Below are 15,872 nucleotides of genomic sequence, written 5' to 3' on the forward strand. Positions count from 1 at the left end.
TCTGAAATTCGCAGTAGTTTCCGCACCTGCTGACATTAGGTAATGCCACTTGTTGAGCTGAGAGGCAGCCCAAATTTCACCCCTGCTTCCTCGATGTAAACTAATCTCTTGCTCCCGCTTGTTCACATGGTAAGATCTTTGACCAGCCCCTGGGGGGTCAGTGGAAGTGAAACTGCGAGTGAAATCGTTGGTTCTCTCATATGGTACAATTGTGGTACAGATTAAGATCACACGAAACTCATGAAAACTCCTTGGGACGTCTGGGATTGAGCTCCGCTTTCCTGTTTCGACGGATATGGTGGAATTAAGAGTCTCTGATTCTATTAGACGCCTGCATACTTGGCCAATGGCAGCGACAGAGGCAGCGGCAGCGGCAACGGCAACATTCCACAAAATATTTTTTTTCAAGTCTCACGGCATTCGTATGCAAATCGGTCGTTGAGGCGCATTTGCATGCTGAGGGCATAGCACACATACTCGTACATATGTACATTTTCATGTATATGAATGTGGCATGCATGATGGCTGTACATCTTTGGCTGGGACTCACGACTGGCATTCTTCGCTAGCTGTGGGAGGCCGGATCGATTCCACCCTCGAGCTGGCTCCGCTTCTGCCGCGGAGCTCGATGCCAATCAATCCATGTCGAGCATTGCATTCCAGCATTTTAACTGACGCCTGGGTGTGTCAGGATAGCCAATGGACTCCACAGAGGGAGAGGTAAAGATCGCCGCGTTGTGCGTTGGGTTTCCGTTAACAAAATGTTATTTATATTTATGTAAATATTGAAATGTATACGAATATATGTATGTAGGCATATGCAAGTATATTGATAGTTGTGCTATTTCTGGGCCCTCTTTTACGACACTAATATGGACAGACAAAATGCTGGAGAGCCCACTCTTCAGGGGAACAAGTTCTCTCACAACATTTTTGTTGTGATCGATCGATCGTTCGATCGGCTTTGACGACAGTTGTCAGAAGTTATTTGTTCATTTGTTCATCCGGCCGGTTCATCCAAGAGTATTATATTATGTATTCTACATGCTGTGTTATGAAATATGATGGTTCAAGTACAAAGTACAGCGCTCCATATACAATGTATGAATGGTTAGCCGCTAACGGATTTACTTAAAGTATAAACCTAATAAGGCACACAAATTCATTGATTATGTTTGATTCAATGTCGGAATTCTTAGGACATCTGAATGCTGCTTGTTGCTGGAGGAGGTTGGCGGGGGACAGCTTCGATTGGTTCCCTTTCTAATTTGACCAGCATCGCTAAACGTTGTCTAATTCTATGTACATGTCCCATGCACTTTGTCCTAGTCGCCCATCTCCTATCTTCGTGGCTTGCCGAAGCTACTTGATGGCCCCAGGGGCCCGTATATGGCATGCGGATGTGGATGCTGATGCGGATGTGGGGCGTGTGCGTGTGGAAGCGGATGTTGTCCTGGACCTCCGCCATTCGTCATCGTATTGGCGGCTTGCTTGCGCTGCAGAGTGCTCGGACCCATCTGTCGTTCGCCCTCGTTCAGGTCCAGGCCCGCCACCATTTGGGCGATCTCGCGCTCCTTTTTCATGTCAGGGGGATTGAACTGCAGGCTGGCCAACGAGCCGTGGCTGCGGCTGCGGTGCTCCTGACGGATGGAATAGCTGAAGGCCCGCTCGTTCAAGTGGCCCTTGCGCTGCAACGAAAGACTTACTTGAATCACGGCATATGGGGAGACACATCGATGGGACCCAGAGGCTGACGCACTTACCTTGTAGATTCCAGTGCCTCCCGGCGACGGAGACTCGGCCCCCGAGTTGCCAGAGTCATCCAGCCCGTTGCCCATCGACGCCGCAATTTTTCGGCTAGACATTCCCAGCTGACGCGGCTCCCCAATCATCGATTGAGCCATCTGCGGAGGAGGGACGCCGCCCATCGCCTGCTGCTGGTGGTAGGCGTAAATGGGGGGCACTATGGGCATGCCGACGGGGACTCCACCTCCCCCTCCCCCGTTCTTCTTGTCCTTCTTCTTCTTTTTGCTGGTCGAGCGCGACGGCTGCAGCGTCGCGTACTGCTGCGGCATCATGACAGGTATTTGAAGGGGGGGCATGCCGCCCATGTGCTGGTGTGCCGCATGGTGCATCTGCATGTGGTGCTGGTGGCTAAGCTGCGCCTGCGGGTGGTGGACCATGTGACTGGGCGGCGGTGGACCCGGGGGGAAGCCCCTATGACTGATCGTGTGATAGCGGGCAGAGTGCGGGTGCGGCCCATGTCCGTGTCCCTGTCCGTGTCCTTGTCCGGAGACGGGGCCGTAGATGACGCTGCCGGGACCGGCGGAGCTCGGGAGGCCAGAGCGGTGCATGGCGGCAGGGTGCATAGGCTTCGGCCTAATGAGGGTGCCCGACAGGCTCTGGCTTCCGCTGGACTTGGACGACTTCTTGTCGCGCTTCTGCTTGCGCTCCTCCTTGACTGGGGGCGGAGCCACATCAATGGGGGCGCTCATCTGACGTGCCCGCAGCGGCCTGCCCAATGTGGAGGTGTTGCCGGTGTAGATTTCGTAAGGACTCTCAGCGGGCCCGATGCTGTCCAGCTGGTCCTGTGACCCACTCCACACCTTGTGGTTCTCATCGCCATTGTACAGCGAAGCGTCGCCATCATCCCCTGTCACATTTAGGTCAGCGCTGCTCCCATAAACTGCAACAAAACCAAAATATAAATTGTCTTACTATATACTTTGGTCATAAATGATTGCTATTGTTGCTATTGAAGTACACATATATTGATACACTTCTGTCGAATAAAGTGCCAATGAAAGAGCAGCTTTGTACGACTTCACTCTACCTTGATGGTCGATGGATGCTGAACGCTGAGTGCTGCACGCTACTTGGCTATTGATATTCATTGAGGAATTCGACAAGGGCGCGAGAACCTTGTCGCCTTTCGAGCTGAGCAGCTGCCGTTGAAGGTGAAGCGCTGATTCACGGACCAAGCACAGGGCAGGTATAGGAAGAGGGAGAGGGAGAGGGAGAGCTAGAGTGGTGGAGCCGTGGAATACAAATCAGCCAAAAATACTGGCAATTAGCTGAGCGCGTCTAATCCAAGTGAATGGAAACAGGCCAAGAGCACGGAGTGCCGCTGCGGCAAAAGTACGAGTATTCAAATGGACAACTGGTCGAGGCGAGTGCGATCGACTCTGGTATTTCTTGGCCGCCTCTGGGCTATCGTTCAGTTGAGAAACGCACAGAGCCAACTGTGCATGTACATGTACATACATATGTACATACATGAATACATACATACATATACAGTTGTCCGCAGTTGTCGATGTCGCGGTTCTGCATCGTATTTTGGCCACGGCGGCGGCAACGGTTTTGTAATGAATAACGGTAATTTAATAACTTGAACGTGGCTACACCTGCAGCTGTCTGCCCCCCACCCCAAGCACACACCCAGCACAATTCGGTCCACTGTCAGTGCCAGTCCCAGAGCCAACCAGTCCCCCGATCGTATGGTGGACCCAGCCCCTGCACCGGAGACCCACTCCCCCCTCACTCAACCCACCTGCGTTCGGTAAACGACAAACCGACGAGTCACCTTGCGACGAGCGTATTCTGCCCCTCACTTCGCGCTCCCCTTGTACCAGCCATACCATGCCATAATATATTTTCTTTTCTGTCCGTGTTGTGTTCTTTCGGCTTTTCTTGCTTTTCGCTGGCCTTTCTGCTCAGTGGCTTGATTGCCTCATACACACACGCCCTGAGGTATATTGACCCTAAATCGCCTTCTGGCTGGTGGCCGACTAAAGTGGAGTAAACTCTTAGTCCACACTTATGAGAGGAACACTGACATGATGCAAGTCCATTCAGGGCTAGGCCTGGATTTTCGGGAAGTTCAACTGTAGCCACTATGTACGCTTATGTGGCTCTTCGGTGGGTAATGGGAATTTAATCTGCGTAATTTGTGGCGGAAGTGCAAAAACTTAATTACTTTTACAGCCAGTCCCTCGCAGTCCCGGAGAGTCGATGATGAAGTTCAATGATTTCCCATTTTGTGCGCTCCTGTTTGGATTTTCTTTGTTCGGGGCTGTTGCGCGAAAATGATTCAAAAAGCTTGCTCTATCTTATGTCATAATCGCAGAAGCAGCTCCGGCTAAAAGTAAAATTGCGAATCGACTCTCACTTGCGAGTGTTTCAGTGGAGAGTGGCCTGTGCTCATGCGTGCGTGAAAATCGTATTTCCACGTTGCACTGCGATGGGAAAGACGAAGGTGCGGGCATCGGATGCGGACTTGGATTCGGATTCGGCGAGAACCGGCCGCCGATAGATATATGGATGGAAAAGGCAACGCGAGTCGAAATATCACGTATCCAAAGTTCGCCCAAACACACACTGGATGGCTGGCATTTAGCCGAGCCTCTCAAATTCCAGCCACTCGGTCGGGCGGAAGAGGAGTGGCAACAGTAACAACAGCCACTGCGCCTTTCGTTGGTGGAGTGTCGAGTCGAGCAAGTCGAGTTTTCCTTCCATTTTCCAATATTGCCTTTGCAGATCTGTGGGCTCGAACCCAAAGTCGCAGCTGCAGAGCGAAATCTAGGCCGAACAAACCAGCGTGGAATGCCAGACGAATGACTAACAGCAGCAGCGCACTCTGAGACCCAAGCTCCAAGCTCCAAGCTCCAAGCCCCAAGACTCTGGTATCGGTATCTGCAGTGGTGTGCACAAGCATGGAGTGTCTCTGTACTGATTCAAAAACGCAGTAATGGAACATCGGAATCCCAGAAGACCCAAATGAATGAATGAACTCGCACACTCGTACGAGTACTTTCGTTTTGAGAGGTCACTTTCGACACGAACTATCTTCCGCCAACTTTTCTTATGATCGCATTAAGAGTAGCGACTGTAAATTCAAGCAACATTCCATCCAAATTAAAATAATTATGCAAAGTGGCAGTGCCGTGCATGAGCTACTTAATCGTCATAATAAATATGCCCCTCCATGTTCATGTGTACATATGTATGTAAGTACATTCATAAACTCGTATATCTTACCTCAATTGTCAACGACAATGCCTTCACAGAGAGGTGGAGAGAGACTCAAAGAGAAACCACGATTTCAGATGGGAACTGCAAGTGGGTCAAAATGAGATGCTCGTGGTACTGGCATGTGCGGATGGAGCCGAGATTACTGCCAAATCTGATGGATATAATCGAGTTTCGATCAAAGGCATCTCGGACGAGACTGCAGCTACAGCCACAAAACAATGTTTCAAAGTGGCCAGGCCAAGTGGCCGGCAGTTGCATGCAAGCGAGTCATTCAACTGCAACTGGATTTCGGTTAATGTGTCCCGCCGTCTTTGTTGCTTCCCCTCTGGCTCTGATATGTACTGCTATTTTCCCCATCCCCCTCCCCAGCACTCCTTACAGCCACTTTGCATAATAATAATGCAACAGTAGCCAGCAACCAGAGCAGAGATCGTTTGCCAGATGGATGCAGACGCTGATCGCAATGGCCGTGCAGAAATATTGCATCGCCAGCGGAAGCTGGTCTCTATCTCTTAGAAATAACAGCAACAGCAGTAACAGGTTGCATTCAAAAATGAACCTGCTCTTGTCATGGTTAAGTAGCTGAAGCAAGCGACACTTTCAAGCCTCCTGGAGACGGAAATGCAGTTTGTTGAGGAGACCGCGACAGGAATCCCATTGAGCGCACCCAGCGCTTTCTTCAGGGCTGAGATTAGTAGCCAGATGTAGGCAATGTAAATGCTTTTCCCATCTGTATAAAAAGAAAACTCCAGGAAAACTCTTGCATTGTAGATTAGTGATTTGTTTTCTAGGTCTACATATTGGACCTGAAATGTGGCCTGCAGCAGCAGCAAACTTGTCTGCTGGCTGATATTTGACACCAAAATGTGACCACGGATCTTTCGTCAGAGCCACCTGCAAATGATTTGGATCAACAGAGAGCGGCTCGGAGCTGTTTGCCTGTGGATTGCCTTCCTGTGGAAGGGATCTGCCGGACTGCCTCTAATTGGCAGGGGGAAGTTGCACTCAGCGCTCAGCACGCTTTCTTGCCATTAAAATCCATTGGAATCGGTCTGGCTAATTAGCACTATCCACTGTAAGTGTCGCTCTAATGAAAGCAAAACGCAATTTCCTGACATTCCCACCTCGATCCGATATGATCCGACCCAATGCGACCCGAAGAGAGCCGACCTCGTTCCGTTCCAGTCACAAAGAACTCGACGGCAAGCGGCAAATTAAAAATGTTAATGAATAGAAAATCGTACACCTGAGCACAGACGCTTTACACTCGTACTCGTGTACGAGATGGAGATGAGCGTGTTCCACGGTAGATTTGATCATTTCGCGACTTATGTTTCACTCAGAAACTCACACATTGACGTGCTGTGACGACCCTCTCGCGACTTTCATTATATACATATGTATATACATATGTAAATACATACATCCATAGCCACGAAGGCAGGTTTCCCACCGATCGCCGCGAATGGCTCATGAAAGCGGGCCCAAGGGGAGCTAGCTGCTCATAAGAAAATAGCGAGCCCTAGCCGAAAACGTTCTCACGAGCTCATCTCGATTTACGTACTCACCCCATGCCCCTGCCCCATGCCCCATGCTCCATACTCCATGCTCCATGGCCCTGCCACCTATTCAAACTCCAGCGGCTGCGTTGGCGGCACCAATGTCGGCGACCGCTAATCTGCACGCGACCACAACTCCGTTACCAACGAGCCATCAGCCACAGTCTGCCACTCAACTTTTCCGCTCCGGCAGTACATCATGTCGCGTCCATGTTCTCGGGGAGCCACGTCCAACGTGCCAGAAAGTGGCCAAAAGCGTTGTGCTCTGAGAGAGCTGTGAGAACCATGCAAAAGCAAACAAATGTCTCGGAATGGGCTATCATTAATTAGCGGACCGTTTGCTGCAAGTCACTTGATTTGGTTTTGATGAAGATGCGAAAGACCGAGGAACTATCATGTGAACAAAGTCACACTCATAACGACCAAGACCCAACCTCCTTCCTCTTCGGCTTGGTCTTACGAATAACCATCGATTGCACATCCATACATAAGTACATATTTATGTACACGTAGTAATTATTTATAATGTTGTAAATACTCATATTCCAATGAGAGGAAGGAAATGCGCGTTTTAAGTACACTTCCGCCAATTGAACGAAATCCAGTTTAGCTAATGGATGATACAATTAAGCTTGTAGATTCATTATCTGGTGAAAATATTATTAGTATTCATCCTGGGGATAGACTTTAGGCAGATCCCCGATAATGGTTGTCATATTTTCTGCTTTCTATATTCAAACACACCGAGACGAGTATGCGATGCCATGTATACATTGAAATTAACGACTAGGGAGTGGGATTTTGGTATTAGTCAAGTCAAAGTCGAAAGCGAAATTCGGCTAATTCGAATGCCAAGCGATCGCGCTTGTTTGCATTCGCGGCAGTTAGAGATGTGCTAGGGGAAACTCAGACACGAGGCAGAGACAGAGACAGAGTCAGGGGCAGAGCTGCTTTCCTCAGTTTCAGCAATTTACATGGTAATTATCATAACTTTGCAATAGCCGAGCCAACGGAGAATGGGGCTCGGAGAAACAACAGAGTCGTAAACCGGTGAGTTTTTACCTTCTTCATCTGTCCGGCTTCTGTCCGCGAAGCTGGCCTGTCCGTATGTCTGCTGTCAGTCTGTTTGTCTGGTCGCCATCGTTGAAATTTAAATGAGTGGAAAGTGTTTGGGTCGCAGCGAAACACCAGATAAGTGTTTCTCTCTCTTGCCAGACTTTGCAGTCGTCACCAGAGCTATTGTCGTTCGCGTCATCGTTTCACCATCCATCGCGGACAGTCTCTGTTTCTGTTTCTGTCTATGGGATAGGCTCTGCTCTCGCCAGAGACATGGGTTCGTTCCGGCAGTCCAGCAACGGAATGCCTGGACTGCACCCAAGTACTCCCAGCGAGCCAATACATGCTGGTCTGGCCAACAGTTTATATGTTTTCAACAACGTTAAACGTTAGTGTGTCCGACTACCTGTCCGCCTGCCTGGACTTACACATGTGTGTGTGTGTGTGTGTGTGTCTGTACCAACTACGTTCAAGGTGAGGCTCATCTCTTAGCCGAGAGTCCCCGAAGATGGAGCAGAGTCGTCGTCAAATGCCAATAATTAGAATTTGCAACTGTACCGCTTAACTGCATGCTATGGCGTTGAAGCAATCGGACGGGACAAAAGACTTTTGCAGCAAACACGAGCGGACTACTTACAGTTCTTGACGGAGGTGTAGCCCTCCGCGGCACTGCCAGTGCTGCCACCGTTCATGCCAAGTGCGGATCCATTGTGGGCATGTCCGTTGGAGGCGCGCCCCAGGCTGTTGAGCGTGGTTGTACTGCCGGCACGAGACCGCCAGCCGCCCTGGGCGGCTAGGGACAGATGATGGCTTGTGTGCCCGTTTCCACTTCCATTTCCATTTCCGTTGGCCAGATCGCCGTTGGACTGGCTGCCTGTGGCACTCTTAACGGTGCCGTAGACGCTGCTGCCTCCTCCGCCCGCCGTGCTGCCCGTCTCCAGCTGGCGGGCATACGAGTTGTCGGCATATGCGTGGAAGCAGCACCTGACTAGAGCGTTGGCCGCAGCCTCCCGCTTGCAGATGAACACGTGGCACTCGAGCACCTTGATGCCAGTGGTGCGGCGCAGGATCGCGGCAAAGATGGGGGGATGCTGGGCGCGCGGCATGCGGGCGAACGGCGAGTCCAGGGGCAGGAACTTCGGCTCCGGATGCGAGTTGCCTCGCTCGGGAATGAGAACCTGCCGCACGGCTGCGCAGTAGTGGAGCGACTCGATTGGGAAGAAGCGCGTGATCTGCTTGAGGTTCTCGTCAACATTCTCCAGCAGAATGCCGTTCGACCAGACGCTCAGCCAGCTGTCGATGCCCTTGGCGCCCACAGCCCCCTCCGAGGGGTAGAGGCTGCGCAGCGGCTCCTGAATGCCCTGGAGCCCATCCTTGCTCTGGCGCGGCACCGCGCTGCCCAAATAGAGCACGCGGCAGCGGCAAATGGGCGTGGAGTCGCCCATTCTCAGCACTATTTGGGAGATTTCTAGTGGCGTGACGAGAACAAAGGTCCGTCCCAAACAACCCAACCGCAACCGGAGTGGCTTACGTTGCGATCGCTACGTAGCTGAGCTTCGAGCTGGCTGTAGATGGCAGCAGAGAGCAGAGAGCAGTGTCGGAGACGGAGACGGAGACCGAACCCGAACCCGAACAATGTGGATTTTCTGGTTTTGCTCTCTATGTTAGCCAACACACTGTTGTGTGTTTGTATACGTTTTTGTGCGGTGTGTGTGTGTGTGTAAGTGAGTTCGTTCTTAACTTTTCGCTGATGTAAGCGGGTATTTCTTGCGCACCGCACTCACAGATTCACAGGCTCACAGACACAGGGCACACAATATCGGGGCAACACCAACACTCGCGGCGGCACACGCACACTCGTCCATAGCGGTGTGTGCTAAAAGAGGCGGCACAAAACACACACACACAGGCCAGCCCTGGGCTTGGCTTTTATTTTCTTTTATTTTATTTTCTTTTCAATTATATTCTCGTTCCCGAAATTGGCTCTAAGAATTCGTAATGCGTTTGTTTCCCTTCGAACAAGTTGTCTAGCTTCAGCTTCAGCTACAGCTCCAACTGCAACTCCAACTGCAACTCCAACTCCAGACACACACTCGCGTACACTCGAAGCACACACACTCACTGGGAGACTGGAGACACTCGAGATTGAGACTCGCTTACACTGTACGAGCACGGAGTATAGTCGGTCTCTCAATCAAGGCAAAAAACAAATATGGCGTCATGGGATTCTGATTTTCAGGTTTCCGTTTTGCATTCACTCTGCGTATTTATAGATATTTTCAGCCAATGAATGCTAATGAGGTGTGCCGTAGCCCAATGTCTGCTGATTCGTTGGCCCTCTTGGTTTCGCTCGGATCGGATCTCTTGAGACTTTGGATATTCGACCGCCTGGAACTTGCACACGCGACCGTGTCTCACTGAGCAATGAATCGCGATCTTAAGCCGCTGTCTCAGTCTGGCCGAAGTCGCTCGACGACCGCTTCTCTCCAGTCAGACCTGAGCAGAGCCAAAATACCTGTTTCTTTCTGAGCAGGTAATATGTGTACAATGTCTGCGCTCTCTTCTCACAGCACTACTTCCAAAGGAGGATTTATTTGAAGGTGAGCCAAGTAAAATGGTTTGTGATTTAGCTACCTAATGGATAGGACGCACAATAATTAATACATCCCTTAATTCCACGAATAATTTGCCTGAGTGGCAGCTGGGACGGCCTCGTTGACAAATGAATATACAATTTTCATGGTCTACCTGTATGTACATGCGTCTAACTTAGTCAATAATGTCCGTGGTATCTGTTTATCTATATGCTCTCTCTTTTTGTGAGATTTACTTTGATACAGAATTGGAAAAACAAAACATGCCTTTTAATTACACCAAGGACCTTTGCGTGGTACTTAGGAAGATTCGTATCTATTTGGGTAGGTGGACTAGAATACAAGACGAGATATCTCAGGGCGGTGTGCTTCATTCCATTCTCATTGGCAAAGCATGCCCCACCCTTAGCTTCATATTCGTGTTTAGCTCCTGAAATAATTTACATATTCTGGGTTGAATATTTCTTTAAATTTAAGTTCCTAATTTAGCGCAGTACCAACAAACAGCAGCAACGCCACCACCGACATCGGCTCCAAAGCAGGCTGCTAGGTCATAGGGACCATTCAGTGGCAGGCGGGATGGAACAATTATATAATCCATAACGGCAATCGATTACATGGAAATTTTCCTTTCAATTTGCTGTCTCATTCCGCAGCGCCCAAAAATAGTTGATTTCTTCTGGCCTTCCTTCTTCTTTCACCTGAAATTTGAATTTATAACTGAACGACTCGCCTTACATTAACATTACATAACCTTACTGTGATACTTTTGTATGTATGCACAGATTTACATACTTATGTATTTAACCTCATGATTTTTTTATTATTACATTTTACATTTACATTTTTTGTACATCTGTCATCTACATCTACATTACTTTTCCAGCCAACACGGAAGAGTGTGCGAGCGAGAAAGAATGATAAAAATTGGTCTCGATATCCAGGCGCTCATGAAGACGGACGGACAGATAACCAGAAGGACAGACGGACGGGCAGCAGACAGACAGACATGTCGATGTATACCGACTCCGTTATTGATGATGATCAAGAACATACATACTTTATGGGGTCGGAATCGTTTCCTTCTGTGCGTTAAATACAACCTTTATTCCCCACAAATACAATATACCCTATTTAGTTTTCGAGTACCGGTTCTGTAACTACTTTGCCAAACCAAAAAATTTGCGAAGAATCTGTTGAAATTTAAACCGCCATCTATTGATTTTTGTAATGTAACGACAGCTGGTGCACTCTAGCGGGCATTCTCTAGCAGCGCTGGCGAGTTAAGACTTTATTTTAGCGCCTTCTATTATTGAGCATTAAGCGCAAAAACTCAGCCATAGGTGGCGCTTTTAATAGTTTGTTAAATTTAACATTAACGTTAATGCAAAAAGTCTGTCTTAATTGTAGGTTTAAGTCAGCGCGTAAATTTTAAGATGTGAGCTTGCCTCTGAGTCCGGGTGGCTGGTCATTGAATGGTTTTCCGCTGTTAAGAGTTATTGAAAATGGTCCAGTTAACCCTCTACAGTCCTTCAGATCAGGATCCTTTCAAGACTACTGGGCCAAACATGCCAACATGCTCGCACATCACCCAGTTGGACAACCTGCGAAACATCAACCAGCACTTTTTAAAACGGTATTTAAATGGTATATTCAAGGACTTTCACAACATGAGAATAATTATTTCGCTACAGTGGGGATTGCATGACCAGCAAACGTCTTCTAAAACCGATCCCGCAGTGGATCCTCGTCAAAGCCACTGCAGGTAATGCTATTTCCGTTGGATCAGTCTCTCTCTAGACAATTTATTTAAAGTTCGAATAAAATTGGTCATTGGGTGGAAAGAGGACAAAAACGAAGTGCTTCGGCTCACCGGCATCCTGGCGCTTACGAATTGTTAGACTTAAACTTAAACTTAAGCTTAAAAAAACCAACCTAGTTTTAGCCTCCGGCAAAGTATTTTCTAAAATTAGTTGTGGATTTTGCATTGGCTTAAATAGTTAAATGGGAAGGGCTATGGATGGGCATTTAATTTGGCACAGTTAGGGAACGGATCCAGGGGACGCTGAGCCATGAGACATCAGTTGCTTGCATCAGCCAAAACAACTTTCCTCGCTGTTGGCGCTAATTGCGCTCGCGAGTTGGTGTGCTGCAGTGTGCACAGTGCGCTCGTCTGTGCGTCAACCTGGTGCGACGTTAATTAAAATTATCCCGAGAGGGACTTGTAGCAGGCACACAAATTTTACGCCGCGGATTTCCTTGCTCTTTTTACTCTCTTTCTACCATGCTTTTTGGTGCGGCTAGTGGCTCCGATTTTTATCGAATGACCACGGCTGTTTGTGCTTACGTTGGCCGGGGGTGGCTTTACTTTGTTTTACTTGCCTTCTCGGCGCGCCGGGTACTGGGTACTGGAGGGCGCGGTGGCGGTGGCTGTGGCGCTGGCGGTGGCGAGACCGACATTGTTTCGTTTGTGGGGCTCCTCTTTGCTCTTCCCTGCCAGCCTATTTGTGTTTTCCTTTTGCAACTGCCGCTCTAGGCACGGATGCAGACTGTTTGTCGTCTCAGTGTATTGTACCCCGTACTCGTCGGATGCCTTTGTCCACGCAGCACGTGGACGCGTTAGAGAATCATCAACGTAATCATCAGCTTAGGCAGTGAAGGGGTAATCCTAACAGCAGTGGAAATATCAAATTCAAACAGGATACCCGCACTATTTACGGGGCATCATGTAGTTGGAAGGTTGAGCAAGCGTGCTGCTCGTTTTGCATTGCGACGTGTTGCTGGCAGCTGGCAGCTGGGAGCTGGCAGCTGGGAGCCAGGGCCAGAGCAACGGCCTGTTCCAAAATATTGACATTGCAGACTGTTTTTGTGCTGCCACCTCGCCAACAGTGGCAGTGAGAGTTAGCCAGAGCGGCGGGCCCGCGAGTAAATTAATGAAACTTAAAACTGAAAATGGGCCCAACGCTCGCTGCCACTGTTGTCATTGTCAGTCGGTCGCTAAATATTTTCTCTGCTCTCTGTTATGGGTACACATGTAAATATAATGATTGTGATGCATTTCGATCAGTGGCTGGGCGAGAGTTAAAGTCAATAAAAGTCACTTGTTATAGTCGGTTCCTGTAATACTTATAATACCAATACTTAAATGCCAAGTTATAGAAACTTGCCGGGGATGCTGGGCACCCAGTTCAACGAGTGGGCCACTGGAGGAGAATGGACTCAATCGGAGCAAGTGTGCTCGCATTGCGCCTGCTACTCCTTCTTTTTTTATTAAGCAAACCACTTGAATGAATTGAAATATTAATTAAGTTGTCCTCTTATTGATAATCAGTGTGTACAAGCAGAAATTTATAACCTGTACCCTATAAACTTCCTTCCTTGTTGCTGATTTTCGGTTGCATGTTTCTGTTATGCAATGGAAAAAGTCTAAAACCATTGCTGGGAAATCATTGTGGCTATAAGTTCCCGAATGAAGACTGATATGTTCCGCTGTAACGGGCTCCAACCAGAGTTTGTAAGGAGTCGACGTGCCCTTTGCCGAGTGCCACAGGGCCTTGTTTGCCTTCTACAACAAGACGCATTCAAATTTTTGTATTTTTATTGTAAATTTGCCATTTCCGAACGCTATTGCGCCACACGGATACATGTTCGCCCGGGCCGGCTTCGTCGGGTTGATGGGCTGTGTTTTGTGCGTGTGGGGCGGCTGGTCCATTTGCATACTGAATGTAAATTATATTGTCCGTTCCATGCTCTGACACTTAAGAGACGAAATGTAATAAAAGATGACTTCAGCGACAACAAAGAGAATGAAAACATCGAGAAACTCGCTGTCGCCCTCGAGATGGCAGCGGAGACGTTACGTACCACGTACGACAACCACGACAGCCCAGCCATAAGGACAACAACACCAAGCCCAACCTACCCCTTCCATCAGTCTTCCAGTCTTCCAGTCTGTCAGCCTGCCAGCCTACCACAGACGTGTTGCCAACGCTGGCTCCTCCTGTCCCCTCGCATCTTTAATATTTGACGAGCTTTAATGAAATCGCTTTGCTCTGCGTTTCCTTTCAATTTACTCCTTGCGGCGTCCCTGCCTCGCCACCTGTCACACGTGCGTTGGCATCGGAAAACTACATTACTAAGACTGTGGCTGGATTGGGTATGGGAATAGGAATGCGAATGTGATTGCCCGAGTGTGCATAAAGAGTGTCGTATTTGGCTAACGACTCTCAATGCATGCTTTTTTTGAGCTCTGCCCTCTCAATATCCACGGGAGCCACGGGGACAATCGTGCTGCGCCTTGGCATTAAAATTGGAATTGAAGAGTTCGCTTATGGCAGAGCTGGTGGCTTTGGGCCTCGAGGTTGTCGAGAAATATTGAAGAGTTCTTATCGTCTTAGGTGGCATTTGGTGTGCCGCGGAGCACTTGGATGCCAAGTAAGCACAAGAAGCATTGGGAGTGCCGAAACAAATGGACTTTGCATGTTGCATTCCCCGGAAGCTGTCCTGGGTGGGTTCCGCTTCCCGCTCGGATGGAGTGCTGGGGTTGGGGTTGGGTGTTTGGCTTAATTTGCATTATATGGGGAAATTAATAGCAATGTTTATGGAATTTATGCTTGACTGAAACTCAAAGTTAAATTCTTTTTTTTTCCCAGCCACCCATCGGAGCGACAACAAACAATTTAAGGAAATTTTTCACAGCTGAATAAACTTTTAGCCCAAAGACCAAAAATAAATGCGCTAACCCATCGCAGTCGGCCATCGGTTGACGAGCGTCGGGCATCGGCCATGGGCCATCGGGTCGGGAGTAATGTTTAGACATCCCAGCCCCTCGTTCGTCCTGGCCCGTCCTTGTTCGGGGCTATTTGTCTGTCTCATTTGGGCCATTGTGGCGTTGTCATGCCGGCGGCTGTTGGTCATTTTGTCTTCGATTTACTTTTTCAAAAACAATTTTCTTCCATAATGATGAGGCTGGTCTCTTCCGTTTCGATTGCCCGTTTGGGCTTCCGAGGCTCTATCAGCTTCTCTGGCAGGCTGGCCCCCTTCCAATGGGCTGGCTCATCGCATTCTTCTACATTTTTATGGGCATCACAAAGGCATTTTGTTGCCTTGCCAATTATTATATTGTCTTTGGTGTATGCGTGGGGTAGGCCATGATGTAGATGTGGGGCTCTTTAGTCGGGAACCAAGTTTTTCGCTATACGAACTCGTACATATCTGATTTAATATTGGATATGGCCATGAAGGAAATGGCGGAATGGCAACTTGATTTCAACTACAAATTAGTTTATGTCGTTACTGCTCCTGATGCAATACTCGTAATATTTGTGTTTCATCTTGTAAATTTATTCGGCAACCCGTCAACCCGCCAACCCGCCTACCCACCAACCGGCAGCAGCTTCGAATTGTGTCCGCTCAGCAATGAATTTCACATCAGAGCGAAGAAGTTGCGGATGATGGCGCTGGGCTCTCTATTAATTTCATGTTGGCGCCAGGCACTCCCCACCCTCTGATCAGAGTCCGGTGGGAGGGGGGAGGAGACAAAGCAGCTGGTTGGGGCTCCCCCAAATCCTTCAAATTGAGTCAAATTACTGAGTCGTGGCCTGGCCTGGCCTGGCCTGTCATATCACAC

The 15,872-nt window shown here is 48.9% G+C and overlaps 1 protein-coding gene across 1 annotated transcript; it reads right to left on the minus strand.

Annotated features, from left to right (window-relative positions):
- Nucleotides 1-801: 801 nt before the first annotated feature.
- Nucleotides 802-9,094, minus strand: LOC117590079. The gene is made up of 3 exons (XM_034282417.1): nucleotides 8,287-9,094; nucleotides 1,764-2,686; nucleotides 802-1,688 (listed from the first exon to the last, which is right to left on the minus strand). Exons 1-3 carry the CDS (start codon nucleotides 9,092-9,094, stop codon nucleotides 1,341-1,343), a joined length of 2,079 nt encoding a protein of 692 aa, XP_034138308.1. The 3' UTR covers nucleotides 802-1,340.
- Between the last annotated feature and the right edge of the window lie 6,778 nt (nucleotides 9,095-15,872).

The sequence above is a fragment of the Drosophila guanche genome, unplaced genomic scaffold, assembly GCF_900245975.1.
Source record: "Drosophila guanche unplaced genomic scaffold, DGUA_6, whole genome shotgun sequence".
Lineage (NCBI taxonomy): Eukaryota > Metazoa > Arthropoda > Insecta > Diptera > Drosophilidae > Drosophila > Drosophila guanche.

Excerpts from the sequence above, each read along its gene's own strand:
- LOC117590079 (XM_034282417.1), bottom strand. The coding sequence starts at position 9,094 with ATGGGCGACTCCACGCCCATTTGCCGCTGCCGCGTGCTCTATTTGGGC. Across the intron at positions 2,687-8,286 it reads CTACACCTCCGTCAAGAACT|TTTATGGGAGCAGCGCTGAC; the intron begins GTAAGTAGTCCG and ends GTTTTGTTGCAG. Across the intron at positions 1,689-1,763 it reads GAGGCACTGGAATCTACAAG|CGCAAGGGCCACTTGAACGA; the intron begins GTAAGTGCGTCA and ends CTTTCGTTGCAG.